Here is a 19,619-nt window from a genome sequence, read left to right as displayed (position 1 = left end):
TTTGGTTTTCAAAATTAAAACTCTAAAAGTTTTTCGTTGCAAATTAGATAATCCCTAAAAAGTTTTTCTGTAAATAAACAAACGGCTTCAACAAGTATTTTCCTTAAAACTAGAAATGATTTGTCAAAATACTTATTTTCAAACACGATTTTGAACTCAGATTTTGGGATTAAGTGCATTTCCAAAATTAAGTTTTTCTAGACATTTGTGAAAGTTTTTGCCAAATTTTATATTTCCGAAACGTGTTTTTAGTTTGATTGAAGCAAAGGATTTTAAACATGTTAACGTAATTCCTCAATATCCGGCCATGACTTTTAGGCCGGGTTTGGGGTGTTACAATACTGTAACGTGAGACAAAAAGAAAATTAAGCGTACCATACTGAAAGTAAACATCCATCCAAAGGATAATCGCTTAAGCTTCTCCACATAAGCAATTTATTTTTTTTTCTTCTTTTTCTTTTTTTTTAACAATTATCTCTCTACCTTACAAGTAAAGCCAGTTAAGACTTCAAATTTATGCTTTATATAAAAGTTTCTTCTTCATCGTTGGTCCAAAGTCTAAAAGCAAATTAGTATATATGGGTTAATGTTTGCTATATATATACATATATTATAATGTATGTTAACAAAATGATAACAAATGCTTAAAAATAAAATTAGGAGAATTTAGTTTTAAAATTTTTAATGATGCAGTGTATTAAATATAAATTCTATTGGGATATTATCCCAGCTATAGGCTTGAGCTAGCTTGGCCTAAGATGCAAGGAGTGAGTACAGCAATGAATCTTGCATCATTTGAAGGAGAAGAAAAGAACATAAAATGAATCTGTCTTGAGTTCCATTCAAGAAACCTTAAAGCCCTCCAAGGGAATCAATAAAGAACAAAGACAATAGGGAAAATAAAAAAGAAAAAACATTCTAGAATTCCCTTCGGCTTTGTATATATATTGAAGAAGTTGATTAGGCAAAATATTCGCCAACTTTTTATCCTGTATAAAACAGGTAGCAAGCATCCAAATCATAACTGTCCCTCAAAAAAATGGCTGGTAATACAGCACAAGCTACACAACAGCCAGTTAAGCATTTTAACCTGGTAAGATGTGTCGCCGTTTGCTTGCTAACCCTTATTGTTCTTGTTGGTCTAGCCGTCCTCATCACTTGGTTAGTCATTAGGCCTAAAAGGTTGGTTTACACCCTTGAAAATGGTTCACTCCAACATTTCAACCTCAACAATAACCATATCAATGCCACCTTTGATTTTGTGCTCATGGCATATAATCCCAATACCAAAACTTCCGTTTACTATGACTCCATGGAGTCTGTGGTGTCGTACAAAGATCAAACTCTCGCGTTTGATACAATCGATCCTTTCCATCAACCTCATAGGGACACAGCTCGAGTAGAATCCAAGCTCGTGGCTCAAAATTTGGCACTGTCGCCATCGACGTTTAAGGACCTCAGGGGTGAAAAATCATCTGGAGAGATCGAAGTTGACGTTCATTACAAGTCGAGGGTTCGATTCAAGGTAGGTATGTGGAAGTCGAAACATCGTACTCTAAAAATTGTGTGTCCCTCGGTGAAACTGCACTTTTCTTGGTCCAGACATTTTGAGAATGTACCATGTGAAGTAGAACTCTAGTTTTGTTTTGTCTGGTTTTTTTCCCATTTTTACATGGCTAATTTGTGTTCTAATGTTGCCATTTTGTCCTTTGTGAAAATTGTTTTTCTTTTTAGTTGCTCACACAAAATGCAAAATTAAATGTATTAACCGGTATACACCTCGTCATTGTAAGAAAAAAATTGAATTATTTTGCAGTAATTCAAACCACTTGGAGGTGGTTGGACAAAAAATGTGTTTAAATTCTTAGTTGATAACAGTCCCTATTGGTTATCCTATATATATATATATATATCACACCTAATTAAGTTCATACCTATAATTAAAATAATCAATTGAGCTCTTGTATTAAATTTATATTCAATTAAGAACTAAAATAATTAATTAAGACCACATTGATCGTTAAAATAAATTGACAAACCAATCAAATAGTGATGCGACGGCTTATGGTTTAATATAATATTTTTCCCATAAAATTATTAAAAATCTTAAAAATATGGATAAAATCCTAAAATAAAAAATTATCAAAAATATAAAAATGATTAAATATTTAAAAGATGAAAATTGATATCAACTTATAAATTTTATAAAAAATATAAAAGAATCTAATAAATTATAAAAAAATATAAATTAATAAAACATATATAAAATATTTAAAATTTTATAAAAACATATTTAAATTCTAAAAAATCATAAAACATATTAAAATTGATATAAACTTTTAAAAGAATCATAAAAATTTGAACGACACCAGATTAGTTGGTTAGACCGATTAGATCGAAATTGGTAAGGGTATCGGTCCAGAGAAAGCCATTAGACCGGTTGACCTGGGACGGTTGAATCGATATTTTTATTTTTTATTTTTTAATGTTTTATTTAATTGAACCAGACAAATCAGTCGAACTGGCAAATCGATGGTCTGATCGGTTCAACCATCGGTCCGGTTTTGAAAATCTTGGTTAGAATTTCATTCTGACATATGCTAATAGTTGGATAACAAAATTTTGATTTGATAAAAATATTAAAAAATAAAAAATCAATTCAACTGCCTAGTTCTTAGGTTAACTAGTCTAATGGCTTTCCTCGGACTAGTATTCTTACAGATTTCGGGCTAACCGTTTCAGTTCAAGTATTTATGATTTTTTATAATTTTTATAAGTTTATATCAACTTAATATTTTTAAGAATTTATTTTTAAGAATTCTAACACATTTTTAATTTTAAATAAGTTTTATTAATTTTATAATTTTTTATAATTTATTAGATTTTTTATTTTTATAATATTTATAAGTTTTATATAATATTTTTATAATTTTAATAAGTTTATATTAATTTTAATATTTTTAATATTTAATATTATATTTTATACTTTTTTTATTTCTTCTAATTTTATAATTTTTAATCATTTTATGAGAAAAATTAGATTAAACTAGAAGCTATCATGTTTCATCATTTAATTGATCTGTTAATTTATGTTGATGATCAACATGATCAATGATGAAAATGCTAACTAAATAAATTAATTAATTATTTTAATAAATGAAAATATTTAATTAGATGCGAATTTAATTTCGAAAGTTGATTAAATTTTTTTACATTTCGACGATATTTATTAAAATCGTCACGACTCATCTCACCTATGTGGAGTAGGTAGCCATATTTACAAAAGAAAGCATTCCATTGGCCTTTCTTTTTAAAAATTTACCTTTTTTTTTTTTAATTTGTTATTTATTAATGTTATTGAGTTAACATGAAGAAAGTTCGTAAACCATCATAGATTCTTGAAGTAAGGAATCTGGTGTTGAAAAATAGAAATAAAATTATAAAATGGGAAATTACATGACAGGTAACTTAATTATATTTAAATTTTCTTGATCAATTTTAAAACTTTTAAAATGGTTACTTTCGAAATTTTAATTACTTTAGAATTTATCTAAATTGCATTTGTAGGAATTGATTTGACATAGCAAAACAAAGATGGTTGAGTATTGTCGGAACTTTGAGTCTTATACTCAATTTAAAAATTGATTACCAACAATTTAGACCTACACAACATGAACAACATACAACAATAGTAACACTATTGTTGAAAAGTATAGAAAGATTGAGATGTGTCTAAGGAAGTGCCCACTTCATTTACCACCGCGACAAATAACAAATTTTCATATTTAAGAGATTGACAATTTATTGAATTATATCTTTGGGCTAAGCTGAGATTGTGGATTATATCTAGCCCATTAATGAAAATTATCACTTGGAGAAATTTATTTGGAGTATCGGATCATATCAAATCGAGTATATCAAATCTCTTAAATCAACGAATTTGGATTGGATCGAAACATTGAAGACATATTCCAATAGTCATTGTCTACCTTATTTGTTATTATTATATTGTATTCAACTAGCTTAGTTGTTATTTAATAGAGATTGTGATAGATTTTCATTATGTTAGTAAGTCTCGAAAAATTCTATATAATTGAGAGACTTGTATAGGTTGATGTACGCTGAACAATTGAGAGTACTTATCTGTTTAAGTGAGTAACATTATTTTGAGAGAGTGCATTTAAGATTGTAAAACCTTTGTGTTGTGGTTTCACAGACTAAGTTTTCAGGGGAAGAATTTAGTGGCGAGATGTCTAGTCTTCAAAGGTAGAAGAATGAGGAATTATATTGGGCTGTGATAAATTTATGATCACTAATTGTAGTTGTTTGGAGATGGTGGGTTTTTCTCACTGAGTTAGGCTCTACAGGCGTAGGGAAACCGAATTGTGTAAACAAACTTTGTTGTCCCCCGCCTACTTTGTGTTTTCGTAGTGCTTGGAGAAGTGCCAACTTCTGCAGTCACTTGTCTTTATATTTAGCTTATTAATTGATTACTTCTTTCTGATCAACAATTAGTATCTGAGCCTCCCACTGAACATAATAGTGTAGATTCTTGATGTTGCTAATCACTAGCTATGGAAGGATTATCTACCTCTCGATCCCTAACGTTGGTGATTGCTCACTATCCTTATTGGACGACTTACATGAAATCCTATATCAAATCTATTGGCGAAAAAGCTTGATATTCAATCCTCACAGGATGGGAGCCACCTATAATGGACACTGAAGATGGAAGAGTGATTAAGCCTGAGATTCAATAGATAACCAAAGAAGAACGCCTTGTTAATGCTAAATCTAAAACATTGTACACAAACTTTTGTGGTGTATATCAAGAGTTTAAGAGCATGTACCCATCCTGCACATCAGTGAAGTTGTAAGAGCATGTCCATCCAATACACCAATAGGCTCATAAATGCATAACCATCAAACATACCAAGGTATACATAAGTATAGAGCTCAAAGGCATCGAATCATATCCCTCCACAAGACTCCACACACATAATAGACCGTAATTGACATGCAAACTATACTCAAATTATGTTTGCCACTGTTAATAGGACATTTTAAAGATTGTATAACATCATAACGTGCATCATTCATATATTTCCATCATAACAGTTCAACCAACATCGTTCCATATCATAATATCATATAAATCACTTTGAAGCCATTATATCCAAGTAACATCCCATATACACATATATCATCATCAAGTTATCATAGTAATTTCTTAAGCCTAGATACTTAATAAATTTATGTAAGGAAAACAAATTATGCTAGCACAAACTAAAGTCATCACTCAGTGATCGCCTTTTGCTTCCCTTTGTCTCTCATGGTTCCAATTTTGTCTTTAGCTACATTCGATAATACAATTATGGAAACGATGTTAGTTTCACACATTCAACATAGAAAAACATGGAATTAAAACATAATATGCATAGTCTAAAATTAACCTCTTAGAACCTTAATGTTTGAAATTCCTGTAACTCATAATTCTCCTGATCGAGTCTAATTACATTGATAGCCATCCAACTATTGCTAAATTTAATGTACTCAATCACAAAATCTTTACTAAAAACTTCATTCACAACACTGTTACTAACCCTCAAAAGACCTTTGAATTTGTTAGTTTCAATATCATTATTCACGATAACATTTGGAGAATTAAAGTCCTCAAAATCATCTCCTGTGTAACTTTTTAACTGTTTGTATTGGTTCTTTTTTTTTATTCCTCGAATCTCCTCATCTTCATTTTCACTAAAAAACTCAACATCAAATGATAAAGCATCTCCTGATTTTGTTCTACTTGCATATCATATTCTTCATCATCATCCTCATACTCTCTCACCAATATTTTCGACAATATTTACACTATCTTCATGCCTCACAAGTTCAATTTCAACATTGTTAACGTCAATATCAGCCTTGCCAGACTCATTTTTTCAACCATCGACATCGCCTCCTTAGTTTTCACCTCTAGGGACTAAAGGGTTGTCATCCAACAACTCAGGAACATCAATAATACAGATCTACAATGCCACATTTAACCAAAACATTTATCAAATCAGTTACGTAGAATCATCATTAACCAACATGGAACTGTAGGTGCAAGCCACGGTAGGTATGCTAAGATAAATAAATGGCTTATCAACACACCCCAATTCTCCAACATAGTCTTCTATAATAACAAGAGATAGCATCTCAAGATCAACTTGAAAACTATCACTTCTGTCATTCACATACAAATATTCTTACCATATATTTAACATTTTGGCTGGTCATCATATATGCTGCATATAATAAAATTTAATTTAATGATTTTCTTCAACCATAATAAAATTTATTTTAAAATAAAATAAGAAAAAATAAAAAATATTATTTTTACTTATCTGTCCAGCCAAATCAACAATTAATTTCCATGTAATTTTATTAATTTAAATTACTTGTCATCAAATAATGCCAAGTAATTAAAATTAAGGGCTTTTATGAGTATAGATTAAAAAAGGATTTATTTAGATAAAAAATTAAGGATTTATTTAAATAATCACAAATTCTAGTTATATTTAAAATGATATTTTTTGAATATGTGGAAATCATGTATTTAAAATAAATATGCGTGTTTAAAATAACATACAATAAATAATAAAATGTATGGTTTAAAACTAATTAATAATAATACATTAAATATGTACGATCTTAAAAAAAATAATGGGGAAAATGAAATTTAAACTTGCAAATATATCGTATTAAGAAAACTAAATGCACTACAATTGTTTATCATGGTGTTGTCATCAATCTTAAGTTAGTGTCGAACTTGTGACACCAACTCAATCAATAATATTATTAATATAGAAATTTTATCACATGCATATGCCCGTAAAAACATATTTAAAATATAAATGTGTGTTTTAATCTCATCATAAGAACACTCATGTTGTGAGTAAATATATTTATATAAAAAATTGAGACATTAGTTACAACCAATTTTATAGATTTTATATAAAAATATAAAAAGACAAAAATGTTGTTATGATAATTTTATTATTATTTAATTGAGTTTGCATTTAAAAATATTTAAATTATTTTTATAAAATAATTAAATTATATCTAAAATTATCATATGTAATTAGAAAAAGAACTGGATAACAAAACCTTTTAAAAGAAGTAGGGTGTTTGAATTGCCGTTATCGCCGCGAAATTACCGGTCATCCTCATTTCCCCCTCGCTAGTTGAAATTCCGCAATTACCCTTCCCAGACCTTTATTTTGAAATTTCAACCCCAAACGGCGAAAAGAAATTCCAAATTCATAAAATGTTAAATCCAAAATTTGGAATCTTTCATAATTAGCCCCACTATAAACGGACCATTAGGGTCCGTTAACAAAAATAGCCAATTAAAAATAAAAATATTTACGTGTCCCCATTTTTCTCCTATTATTCACAAAAAAATCTCTTCTTCCCTCTATTTCTCTCCAGTTCTTTCTCTTTCTGTCTCTCTTTGGATTTTGTTTCCTTCGAAAATCAAAGAGCTCAAGCTTCTACGGTGCGTTTTTTTTTTCTTTTTTCGCTCTTTAATTGGTGGCGTGTATTGTGTTTTGTTGTTGTTCGGATCTTCAGTTTTTTTTTTAATGTAGTTTGGCAATGTTACTTTTCCTGTTTGGTTGCTGAGAATTTTGAGAAAAAAAGAAGAAGAAGAGAACATTAGATTTGAATTTCTAAGAAATTGGAAAAGGTTAATTTGTGTGTATGCGTGTGTGTCTGCTCGCCTGTATTTTTATTTTTTTGGCGTGAGACTGTTAAAATTGAGATTTGGATTTTTATTATTATCTTTCTACATTTTCTCAGTGGCCGAACGAGGGATTATTTTTTTCCAGTACGTCAATTAAGCTTATAGTTTCTTATCGTGTTTGGTGGAGTTTGTTGTAAATAGTTTATGCTTTCTTTAATTCTATTTTCTTCCTTATTTTATCTAGGTGAGACGTGACATTGAGGAAGTTGAATGAGTATCAAGAGTGTTACAATTGTTTTATGAAAATAAGTTAGGAAAAGAAAAACTAAGATTCCTAGTTGTTCTTTATGTGTGTGTTTGCTCTGAAGATTGATAGTGTTGATGCAAATGCTGATTAAGGTCAATGAGGACGAGATTTTCTAGATTTAGGTGTTTATGGAAGTATTGATTATCCTTCCAAGCATTTAAAGCTGTGGGTACAAAGAGTTTGGTAGTTTAGACATTGCAGCAGTATGGCTATTGCTGGTCTACACAATGTTTCTGTGCTCGAAAATTCTTTTCCAAGAGAGTCTCAGTCTCAACCATCAAGGTCAAGAAGGCGGGAAAGTGGTAGCACCCGGGCATCCTCAATCTTGCAGATGTGGCGGGAACTAGAGGATGAGCATGTGGTGAGTCACGCTCAAGAGAGAGGAAATAAAAGAATGCTCCAAAAAAGGACTGATGACCTCTCGATGACGGATTCTGACAGCCAAAATGATGAACATATTGTTGTTCCAGAGGATATGAGCACGAGTGTGAATGAGTTTGGACAATGGTCCCAAGATCGATTCAGGTCACGGAGTGGGAATGCGGATTCAAGTAATTTTAATTGTGAACACTCATCTGATTTGGGGGAAGTTGAAAGGGAAAGGGTAAGGCAAATCTTTCGGGAGTGGATGAACAGTGGTGGTAGGGAACGTGCATCTAATGTTTCCCGTAGAAATAACAGTTCAAGGGCCCAGTTGCTTGGTGAAACTGAGCAGGAGAGAATCAGACCTATAAGGGAGTGTGTGCAGATGAACAGTCAGCAGAGAGGTGCTTGTATTCAGAGTAGAGAAGAGCAAGCAGCTGATGCTGGTGTCAATATTGAACATGTTCTTGATGGATTGGAGATTAACCAGAATGAAGACCGAACTGAGCATGTGCATAGGGGCATTCGGAAATTATGTGGCCGACAGGCGCTGCTTGATATGCTTAAAAAGGCTGCGGGAGAAAGGCAAACAGAGGTTCAGGGGTTGCTGGAGCTTCGGGCTGTATCAAATTTTGCCCATCGCAAACGCATTCAGGTATACTAGATGCTTTAAAAGTATTGCCATTTTTTCTTTGGCGGCTGGCTATTGTCTTTATATCTTTTCATTTTGTGCATGTTCTTCCAGAATTTCAAACATAAACGAAGAAGAAAAACACTGTAAGGTAGATGATAACTTGGTTGTTTGGTCTTATAGATTCTTGTTGGTAACTGAAATTGTTTTGCTTGATTTTGAGAGCTATTGGACTGGTGTCAATCACAAAGCTAATATTGTTCATGCAATGGGACTGCTAGTTGCCTCAATTGCCCCAGTAGCTTAAAAGTCATCTTTTAAGTGTATTTCATGTTATAACAACAGTATTAGATGTGTTGGTTATACTTTCCCCTTAAATTTCTTGAAAGTAGCTACTTTGCAATTATGAGATGTATATGGAAAAGAGAAAGTCCATATATCATACTAACGAGAGTAGATGTTTAATGAAAAAAGTAATACTAGCATGACTGTTTCAACAACTGCTTGCCCTTTTATCTTCTTATGGTTGTTGATGTTACCGCAATTAGCTTGTAGCTTGTTCTGGAAATTAAATGGTTCATAGATTTATAGTTCTGAAAAGACTTAGGCTATTAGATGTCTATTGTTATTGGCTACTAAAGGCTGTCAAAATTTTTAAAATATTTATGGATCTTCTGTATGTGTGATTTATTTGAAAGCAACCGTAGTTTAGTTTAGCTTGGTATCTTTAGATCAAGGGCATAAAGATCCTATCTTTAATGTTCCATCATCTTGATTTTTACATTACTGAACGTGGACTGGTTTTACTGTAATTCCTTTTTTCCATATCGTGTTTTCTTTTTGCAGTCATTGTTGAGAGGTAGATTCTTGAGAAATGACAGAAGGGTTGCTGGTGACAAATCTACCTCCATAGCAGCCAGTGAATTGGGCCTATTAAGACAAAAACAGACCGTATCTGGTCTAAGGTACTGAAAGAATTCCACTCGTTTTTCTGTAAGCATTTTTTTATGGAACTTAATTTGAGATAAAATTTAAGCAAGCGGAAGTTGTGCTGCCAGCTTCTCAAGCAGAGCAATGTAGTTCTAGTCTTATTATTTCCATTTTCTCCTGACTATTCATGAAAATCTAAAGCTGGATTTAGATTCTTGAGTTTAAGACAAGGACTTTAGACCTTTAATTTAGTTTGGATGTTTTCACAGAAGCTTAAAATAATGCGGCTTCTATTGATTTGACTCAAAAAACTCAAATTTACTTGTCATGTGAGAGGTCCCTTATCAATGACAACGTCAGGACATTTTGATTCGTGATGCAGGAAGTTCACAAAGATGATCATTGAACTAGATAATAAGTTTACGATTCCTTGTTCATCTGATTTGTGTGATGTTATTTTCACCATTTGGCAGTAACATTTTGCAAACCGTGCCTTTTTTCAGGGAAGGTTTTTTCTCCAGATTGGATAATTCTGGTTGTGGTCCTGCAAGCAGTAAATATTGCGATACACCATCTAACTCTGACACTAAGGGTAACAGAACAGAACAAAACCATGTTGATGATTCAAATGAAGTCATAGATATTTTAAATGGACAATCTGAACGTGAGAACAAGAAAACTGACAACCAGAGTGTTTTGGATGGTATAACTGATTTAGTGGCTGATGTTGTTGAAGATGTAAGTTGGCACGACCAAAGCGGAGATGTTACTGGACAAGTCCTGGATGGGGACTGGAAAGAAACTAATGTTAGTGAGTCATCCCTTGAAGCTTCACAGAATGAAGCTCGAGAACATTGTAACATAAAAGAAGTTGGTGAAGCATCTCATGAACATTTTCCCCAAGATGGCGAGAGTGGGACCTTTGGGTTAATTAATGTCGTAGAAAATTTAGAACAGAATCTAGTTCAATATATTGATGTGCAAGAATCTGCTTCTCAAGTTGAACAACTGCAGGAGGATGATCAGGAAAATGAAGACGCAGTGTGGCAGGAAGCTAGTGTTGAGTATAATGTATCGATGGATGGTCATAATGAAGAAGCCTCTGGCATGCACCATGAAGATGGTGGGAATGACGATGGTAGCTTGCTTGAGACAACACGGAATTGGTTGCAATGGTCTTATGATCAAGAACCCGGTGGGAGAGCAGACGCATTTTATTTTCCTGAAGATAATGTAGAGAGTATGGAGCTCAGGGAACTGTTAGATAGGTGTAATTCTGTAACTGTTGGTTCTACTTTGCTCTAACTTCTCATTTTTCTTGAAGCACCTCTATCCGAAACCTGTCTTTGATATATATTCAGACATCAGTATGGGATATGTTCCCCTAAAGACCATACAAATGCATAGGAAAATATAGAAAAAGCTAAACATACCCTTGTTAGACGCATAACTGTATCTCACAGTGACACTCAGACCTGAGTGTTGACCAGTTGTTTTACTAATACAACCTGTTTTTAATATTGTAGGAGAAGTGTCTCTACTCTTCTTCATAGTGGTTTCCGTGAGAGTCTTGACCAGTTGATGCAATCATTTAGGGAAAGGCGAAATCATCTCTATATTGACTTGGAGCTAAATGAAACATCTGCTACTCCTGCTTCAGTTGAACAAGATGTCGAACAGCAAAGCAGGGCTCAGAGTGAGGGTCAGGGAGATGCTGAGGTTCCTCCACTTGCTCTTCCTTCACCTAGGTTGCCATACACTCCTGCTTCTGTAGAACAATACATAGAATGGCATACCATGGACCGGAATGACGGTCAAGGGAATGTCGAGGTTCCTCCACTTGCTCTTCCTTCACCCAGGATGACATATATGCAACCACTTTGGGACCAGGATTCATACCATTATAATTGGGTTCCACATGATGTGCATCAGCAGTTTGGAATTGTACGTACATCTCTTCTTCTTGCCCACAACTTTCTTCTGTTCTGGTTATCTTTTGAAAAGTTGATCGCTCTACTCTCCTAATTTGTTAGTAGATTTTTCTAACCAAATCCGATTTTTTTTTTATTTGGTACATTACAAATTGGGGAGGGAGATCCAACAGGGTTCAAACCCTGGTCATTGGAGTTCCAAACAAGGGGTTTAATCACTGCTCTCATTGTCAAAATCCAATATTTCTTGTACCATATTGTTTCTTTTTATTTTGTTTGTTGAATTTAAAATTGTTGCTTGATATTGCTAATGTAGTGATCTCATAATAATCATGCCTTGTTGGTGAACTTAAGTTTCAGCAAGCTTGCAGAATGGATGAATTCAGATTGACCTATCTAACTCATTTGGTCTCCATTTTAATTGAACCGTGTTGCTAATTTGGTGCAGGAGTGGGATATCATTAATGATTTGAGGTTTGACATGGTAAGACTGCAGCAAAGGATGAATGGCATGCAGAGGATGCTTGGGTCCTGCATGGAAATGCAACTCGACTTACAGCGATCAATAAGACAAGAAGTCTGTGCTGCCCTCAACCGTTCAGCTGGTTCACGAGGTTTGTTTCTTCTTTCCTATCATATTTGCTCAATCGGGTAATTCTGCCTTCGGGATTATCCCGGAAAGTGATTCCCTCTTCTTTGTATCTCTCCTTGGTCTCTTACAAGTGGCACTATTTCTCTTTGATTACTTTTATAACCCTCAAGCAGCACTACTTATCCTAATTAGTCCCATTTGAGGATCAAGAGGAATAAGATTCTGGCACCAGGGTATAAGCTACTACTATATTTTTAATGTCCTAACAATATGTTTTTTCACACTATAATTTGTTAGTTGTACACATAATTTGCTTGTCCGGTTTGTTCATTATCCATCACGATATTCTGCTGCACAGGGATGATTGATGACAGCTCGTCCAAGGATGCCCACAATTGGGATAATGTCAGGAAAGGGCTCTGTTGTATATGCTCCAAAGGCAATATCGATTCACTACTATACAGGTAAATCTCATGAAGTTCGTCCTCCAATTACATATAAGATTTCAGGCCTTATTTAACATTTGTTATGATATCTGTATCTGCCATATTATTATTATTATTACAGATGTGGGCACATGTGCGCTTGCTTTAAATGTGGCAATGAATTGGTCCAAAGTGGAGCCAAGTGTCCAATGTGTCGTGCACCGGTAATTGAGGTCGTCCGTGCTTACTCAATCCAATAAAAAGAACAAAAGAAAAAGAAACAATTATAGAATCTCTCATCAGCTTTTGCTTCAGGATCACTCCAGGTATCTTATTTTTCTTTTTTATCTTTCTCCTTTCTCTTTCCCCTTTCTGAGATCATTGCCATGATTAGGTATGAATATGATTGAAACAGAAAATCCAATCTTCTAATGCATTATCAATCTATTTCTACTGCTATAAGCTTCTGGCTGAATTTGGTGTAACTTAATGACATCAATTCTAAAATAAGGAAGTCACTTAGTAAAATAATAACAAAGTAAAAACAATATTATTATGGATTATGGTAGACTTATCAAATTAGAATAATGTGTCATCTACTATTAAAAACAAACCAAATTCAATAGAAAAAAAGATCAAATTTTGATTAAACATATCAAATAAGGATAAGTGTTTAATCAAGTGACACCAATTTAATAGTAAAATTAGTTTCTTATCCCGAGTTTGGTTGCATATTTAATTAAAATAATTTATGTTTATTTTTAAAACTAGTTACAAAATAATATTTTAAATTCTTTTTAATTTGTATTATGATCCATAGTCGTTTAGAATGAAAAACTTAATATTTAAAATAAACTTAATTAATTATTATTTGTGATAATATATTCAAAGCCAAATAATGATGATATATTATTTAAAAATTTAAGAGAAAAACAAAAATCATTATTTAAAATTATTATATAAACATATAATGTTAATTTAAAATTTATAAACTTTGATTGTAAAACTTTTAAATGAGCATTAGCATATACTAATGTAGTTCATTTATGCATTATAAAATGTTTTATGATAATATTTAATTTACTTTTTGTAATTATATATGTATAATTATGAATAAGATTATGTAAATATTATATTTTAATAGAACAATGTTCCAATTTTTAGGATGTCCCTGAAGGGTGATAGAACAATGTTAAAATAATATTAACATTTATTATTTTTCTAATTAGGTATTTTGAAAATTATGTATAAGAAAAATACTTAAATAAATTTTTGTATTTAAAAAATAGTATTTTAATATGTATTACTTAAATTTTAGTTAAATTTACATGTGATATTTGAAAATAAATATAGTTTTTAAATAGCTATTAGTTAAAATTTTAATTTTAATGTTTAGTTAAAATTAAAAATATAGTTTTTCAACATTTTTAGTTTAACATTTAAATATAATAATAAAATTATCAATTAATTAATTGAAGCTATACGTTAAGTACTAAGATGTTTTTGTTAATTTATAGAAGTAAGATTTTACAAATAAAAAAAAGAAAATTTTTCATAAGTAATTGAAAATGCATAAGGACAAATGTAGATAATATTATTAAGTTGTTTTTAATTAAAATAACTAAAAATTGTATTGCTAAATTAGTAAAAGGATAGGCGAAAAAAATTATGTCAACAAAGCCATATTTTCTTCTTTTCTTTTTGGTTGTAACAAGACATCACTTAAAATTTAATTTACTTTTCTTTTGAAATATGATTGTCAGCATGTATATTTTATATTAAATAACTGATTGAGTTGGTGTTAAGTATCAAGTAGAAAATTATTAAATATCACATAATTCTTCTTTATCTTTTATATTTTTATATAAAATTAAAAATATATTACATAATAAGATTTGAACCCAAAACCTCATAATTTTAATATTTTCATTTCATCATTTCAATCAAAATTACATTTACATTTATTTTTATGTGAATATTTCATAAATATATTTATCCATCTCAGTTTTAGTCTTTTAACTTTTTTTATATTAGTTATTTCTCTCTTTTCATTATTTTCTTTACTTTTTAATTATAAATATCTTATTTTTAAATAAATATTTCTTATAATCATTATTTTCACTAAGAAATTAGTTTACATGGGGCTAATTTTTATTTTTAATTATAAATATAAAATCATTATTTTAGTATCATTAATCCGGATAAATATTTTGCAGTCAAGATTTGAATACTTTTTTGATAGTGAAGAAAGTTATGGTAGACAATTATGTATTCTATTTTATTATATAATTAGAATCTAAATTGTTCTATATTTATTTTATCTTGAAATGTTCTATGTTTATTTTATTATAATCATATTTAAACTATTTTTAATTTATTTAAAATTTGATAATATTCCTTTTAATCTTGTAGGTTGTACATTTTATTAGATTTTGTCCTTGGTGAAAGCTCCTGTTGCCCAACTGTCAAGACCGTTTTGTGAAAAAAAATGTTACAACTATTGAAAACGTATAACAAGATGTAATTGTATATTTTAAAAAATTTTGACTTTTTTGTATGGTTATAGCGGTTAATTTGTGTCTGTTAATATGTGTCGAAATCTTATCATGTGTCCTCATAAATGTTATCAATTGGAGAGGAGGATTGATCATTATACAGTGTCCCAAACATTACACAAACTTCGGTCTGATGGTTGATATTGCTTTCTTTTAAGTCCAACATTCCTTGAAAATAATGTAGAAGCTGTGGTTTTTAATACATCAAAATAATTGTAAATTATCATATATAATGTAAAAATATATATAATAATAGAAAAAACATTTAAAGCAAGCCATGAAAATGAACAACTTGTTACATGATAGTTGTAGAAAACATGTCCACTAAGACAGCCTAGAAAACCTAAATCAAACTTGCATACAGATACAAATACAACCTCCTCCTAATTATAGTACAAAACAAAATTCAAAGGTGGCAACAACAAGGAACATCAAAACCTACCTAAAATCGAGTAATACATCCTAGAAAAACTAAACCAATTTGGAGCGTTTTATATCGTAGGAAGCATAGTTAGTGACAGCTTTACTTCCTTCAGCCACAGCATGTTTGCCAAGCTCCCCTGGCAAAACCAATCTCACTGCCCCTTGAATCTCCCTCGAAGACAGTGTCTTCCTATCCGTGTACTGTGACAGCTTGGTTGCCTCGTTCGTAATCTTCTCGAACATGTCGTTCATCAAGCTGTTGATCACCGACATTGCCTTGGATGAAATCGCCATTCCAGGATGAACCTGTTTCAGTACCCTGAAAACGTACGTCTTGTACCCTTCATGCCCCACCAATTCTTTCTTCTTCCCTCTCTTTCTCTTTCTCTTTCCTTTCTTTTCTTCTTTCCTCGGTTCTTCTTCCTCATGAACTGGCTCTGTTTTCTCTTCTCCTTGCACTCTGTTTTTTTCGCCTGGAGCTTCTACTTTGTGGGGTTCTTTTTCTGCTTTGTCTTCAGTTGACCCTTGTATGGGAATTTCAGTGATTACCCTTTCTTCTGCCTCTTCTATGTCTTCCAAAGGAACCGTATCCAGCTGTTGTTGATCACCATTGTTGTCTCCCTCTGTTTTATCAATCACAGCTACTTGAACAGTTTCCTTAACGATTTTCTTAGTAGACCTCACTACAACTTTTGCTCGACGTTTGGGAGCCATTTTTCCTGCAATATTCCTTTCTTTTCACTCTTATCCAATTCAAAAGTGTAATGGATTACAATGAAACAGATTTATAACCAGTATTAGACATGGCTATAGAGTGACATGTGGGATGGCAAGTGTCACTTCCTCGAGTTGTTGCAAAATTCAATTCTCTACGTGGGAGGTAAAAAGTGAAAGCATTGCCATTTGCCACCCACTACCTCGTTGTTGGGTAATTTTTGTTAGTAAAAGAAGTGTTATTATTAGTGTCTAATTTTGAATTTCTTTTTTCTAGAAAAATAATAAAATTAGTTAAATTTAATTAGTTTAGTTATTGGTAAACCTGTTAAATTTATTTATAAAGTTAAACTAATTTTCTTTTCAATTCTTTAACATATAAATTGTTGAGTAACTGATTATCAGAATATAAATACAATGATATTAATCGACAAATTACGACGTTTACATATTAAATTACTACCAGAAAAATAAAGCATTATAAAATACAACTTCAACATAACTTATATAAAAATAATGTGGGATTTTTATTAAGAGAAAGAAGGTTGAATAAGGGAATGGTATAAATTCAAAAAGAAAAGAGAATTATAAAATTCAAAAAGAAAAGAGAAAGTAACTTTATTTCCTTGTAGAGGCTTCTAGTGATAAACACTAGAATTTTGGATGTAGAGGTTTCTGGTTTCCTTGGGTTATCAATTGTCATTAACTGTTAAAAGACGGTTACTATGTGATTAAGAGCTTAATGACAGTTTAGGAATCACAAGTGATATTATTATTATTATTATCCTACCATAAATTTATATTTTGGGCTCCAATCTTCCCAAACTTCGCTGCACCCCAATATTTTATTATAACATAATTATTAATTAAGTTTGATATCATATATTCTTAGAAAAACTACCCATCAATTCTTTTATAATAATAAATAATTCCTATTAAAGATATACAATGCCATTTAGAGCTGATATTTTTTTATCTCTAATAATAAATGATAATTATTAAAATGCCTATAAACTTAAAAATAATTTAGTTTTATCATAATATAATTTTTAATACATACTATTATTTCGAAAATGATATTTTTAACCCATAGGATGGGTGACATGAGTTCTAGGGTAAGTAATTAGAGATGATTTTTGATAGATTTGTTGATTGGATCGGTCAAGTTAATTTTGAATCAGATAAGGTTAATTTAAATTTTAAAATGTTTTAATTTTTTCATTTGAATTAATTATAAGAGTGAGTTGTTTTAGCGTTCAGATTATTTTAGATTAGGGTCTAAAATTTATGGATGAGACTAATTCGTGATCTAATTTCAAAAAAAAAAAAAGAAAAAAAAAGAAAGGAGAAAACATCCAAGCTCAAGCTAATTTCAGGATGGCTGAAAAGCTCACTTCATTGTTTAAAATGTTAAAAAAAATCAAATATATATTTTATATTTATATATTTTTATACTTAAATTTAAATTTAAATTTAAATTTAAATTTAAAAATATTTGTTATCATTTAAATTGAAATCAAATTGAGTTGTTTCGAGATCGAAACCTTTTTATCCAAGCTTAGACTAAATTTGGTAGGGCCTACTATAACAGACGAGCTATGTGACACTTGAATAACTCTATGTGGATTTATTTATTTAGATCATTTAGGATTTGGATTGCTTCATGTTCACTTTATTTCGGATTTGGGTTAGATGAGTTGAAACTCATGCCTTATAATTTGTCGAAATCAGTCAACCATATACAGTTGCAATAAGTAAGATTTTTAGAATAATTTAAATTTTTCTAATTTTTAAATTTTGTTGTTGAGTTAATTATGCACTTTTGATCTTGAAGGACCTATGTAAAATGGAAGAAACAAGCTTCACAATCACAATACTAGTCTTCAATAGAGAATATTACCAAACATCGCTTGTCAGGATACTTTTTACTTGCAAGCTCTTGATGCCTGACAAGCACTGGAGGATGATTATGCAATTCCTCATCGACTTGTTTACCGCAGGATTAATGGGCTTAATTATGCTTGATGTAGAATGCAAAATCCCCCAAACCTTGTTCAGGTAATGAATTTGGCACAAGCCTTTACAAAGAAGTAACAACTAGTAAGAATGATAAGCATGCTAAGAGAATTGTGGCACTAGACAAGCTTGAGTACTAAAGATACCAACATGGTAGTGACAACTCCCTCTTCTATTGCTAAAAACAAATTTGGGTGTGATGGGATGTCAACAATAAGTTCAGGTTTAATAAGTACAACCCTCAATGTTAAAACGTTAACTCATGCAAAGGTGACAGAACAAAAAGAAAAGGGTCTTTGCTACATATAACAAATCATACTCGTTCAGGAACCAATTAAAAAGAGTATTTGGATGGAAATCAAAGATCTTGACGATGTTGTGCGAAAACAAAGAAGCATAAAGGAACTAACATATCCTTGCATGCAATAACGAGCCAAAAAAATGCATGAGCTATTCAATCTCGAGCTTGAGAACAAGCTCTTTTTCTTGGAGCAGAGTAAAGTTAGACATCAATTAATTAATTATTATTGGGAGATCAGTTTATTATTTCATTAGAAGTATTAGAAGATTTTATTTATGAGTATTTTATATATTTATGAGTATTTTATATCATTAGGAGTCTTTACTTAGTAGTATTTGCTTTTAATTACTTTAGTGAGTGTTTTATTTGAACTATGTAACCTCTATTTAAGAGGCCAATTTGGGAGAAATATAGTTTGTGGGATATTAGTTCAATTTTAAGAGATTTAAGACTTTCTCGAATGAGTCCAAGGTAAGTGACTCCTTTGAAGAGTTTCACACATTCACCATAGGGTACTCGCATAAAGATACAAAAACAAGGGGGAAAGCCCGACTGAACCAAACAATTTTCCTACAAATCGTCCGATGACTCGATCCATAACATCCAACCAATCCAACAGTTGAATAGATGGAGAATCATAAGAAGAAGGCGAGGAAGGCTAAAGTCAAGGCATGCATATTTTATATAGTTTCACCATCAATT

General features: G+C 31.2%; 3 protein-coding genes across 5 annotated transcripts; 2 read left to right on the top strand and 1 right to left on the bottom strand.

Annotated features, from left to right (window-relative positions):
- Positions 1 to 977: 977 nt before the first annotated feature.
- LOC108452513 (uncharacterized protein At1g08160) lies at positions 978 to 1,875 on the top strand. The gene has a single exon (XM_017750310.2). The coding sequence runs from the start codon at positions 1,040 to 1,042 to the stop codon at positions 1,637 to 1,639; it is 600 nt and encodes a 199-aa protein (XP_017605799.1). The 5' UTR covers positions 978 to 1,039; the 3' UTR covers positions 1,640 to 1,875.
- A 5,415-nt stretch (positions 1,876 to 7,290) lies between these two features.
- LOC108453633 (uncharacterized) lies at positions 7,291 to 18,697 on the top strand. Of its 3 annotated transcripts, none has more exons than XR_008270747.1 (9): positions 7,291 to 7,543; positions 7,974 to 9,054; positions 9,877 to 9,995; positions 10,464 to 11,228; positions 11,487 to 11,904; positions 12,340 to 12,505; positions 12,842 to 12,947; positions 13,051 to 13,234; positions 15,321 to 15,676. XR_008270747.1 is itself a non-coding variant. In XM_053018876.1 (8 exons), the coding sequence occupies exons 2-8, from the start codon at positions 8,242 to 8,244 to the stop codon at positions 13,166 to 13,168; spliced, it is 2,505 nt and encodes an 834-aa protein (XP_052874836.1). In that variant the 5' UTR covers positions 7,291 to 7,543; positions 7,974 to 8,241; the 3' UTR covers positions 13,169 to 13,370. The 3 variants fall into 3 exon arrangements, 1 of the variants encoding a protein (XP_052874836.1); XR_008270746.1 differs by lacking the exon at positions 15,321 to 15,676 and adding an exon at positions 18,435 to 18,697 and having other exon boundaries at positions 7,302 to 7,543; XM_053018876.1 differs by lacking the exon at positions 15,321 to 15,676 and having other exon boundaries at positions 13,051 to 13,370.
- LOC108453634 (uncharacterized) lies at positions 15,657 to 16,684 on the bottom strand. Its single transcript, XM_017751863.2, has one exon. It carries the CDS (start codon positions 16,598 to 16,600, stop codon positions 15,935 to 15,937), a length of 666 nt encoding a protein of 221 aa, XP_017607352.1. The 5' UTR covers positions 16,601 to 16,684; the 3' UTR covers positions 15,657 to 15,934.
- Positions 18,698 to 19,619: the final 922 nt, after the last annotated feature.

Source organism: Gossypium arboreum, chromosome 9 (assembly GCF_025698485.1).
Source record: "Gossypium arboreum isolate Shixiya-1 chromosome 9, ASM2569848v2, whole genome shotgun sequence".
Classification (NCBI taxonomy): domain Eukaryota; kingdom Viridiplantae; phylum Streptophyta; class Magnoliopsida; order Malvales; family Malvaceae; genus Gossypium; species Gossypium arboreum.
Note: the sequence above shows the minus strand (reverse complement) of the source record. Positions and strands in the feature narration are given on the sequence as shown.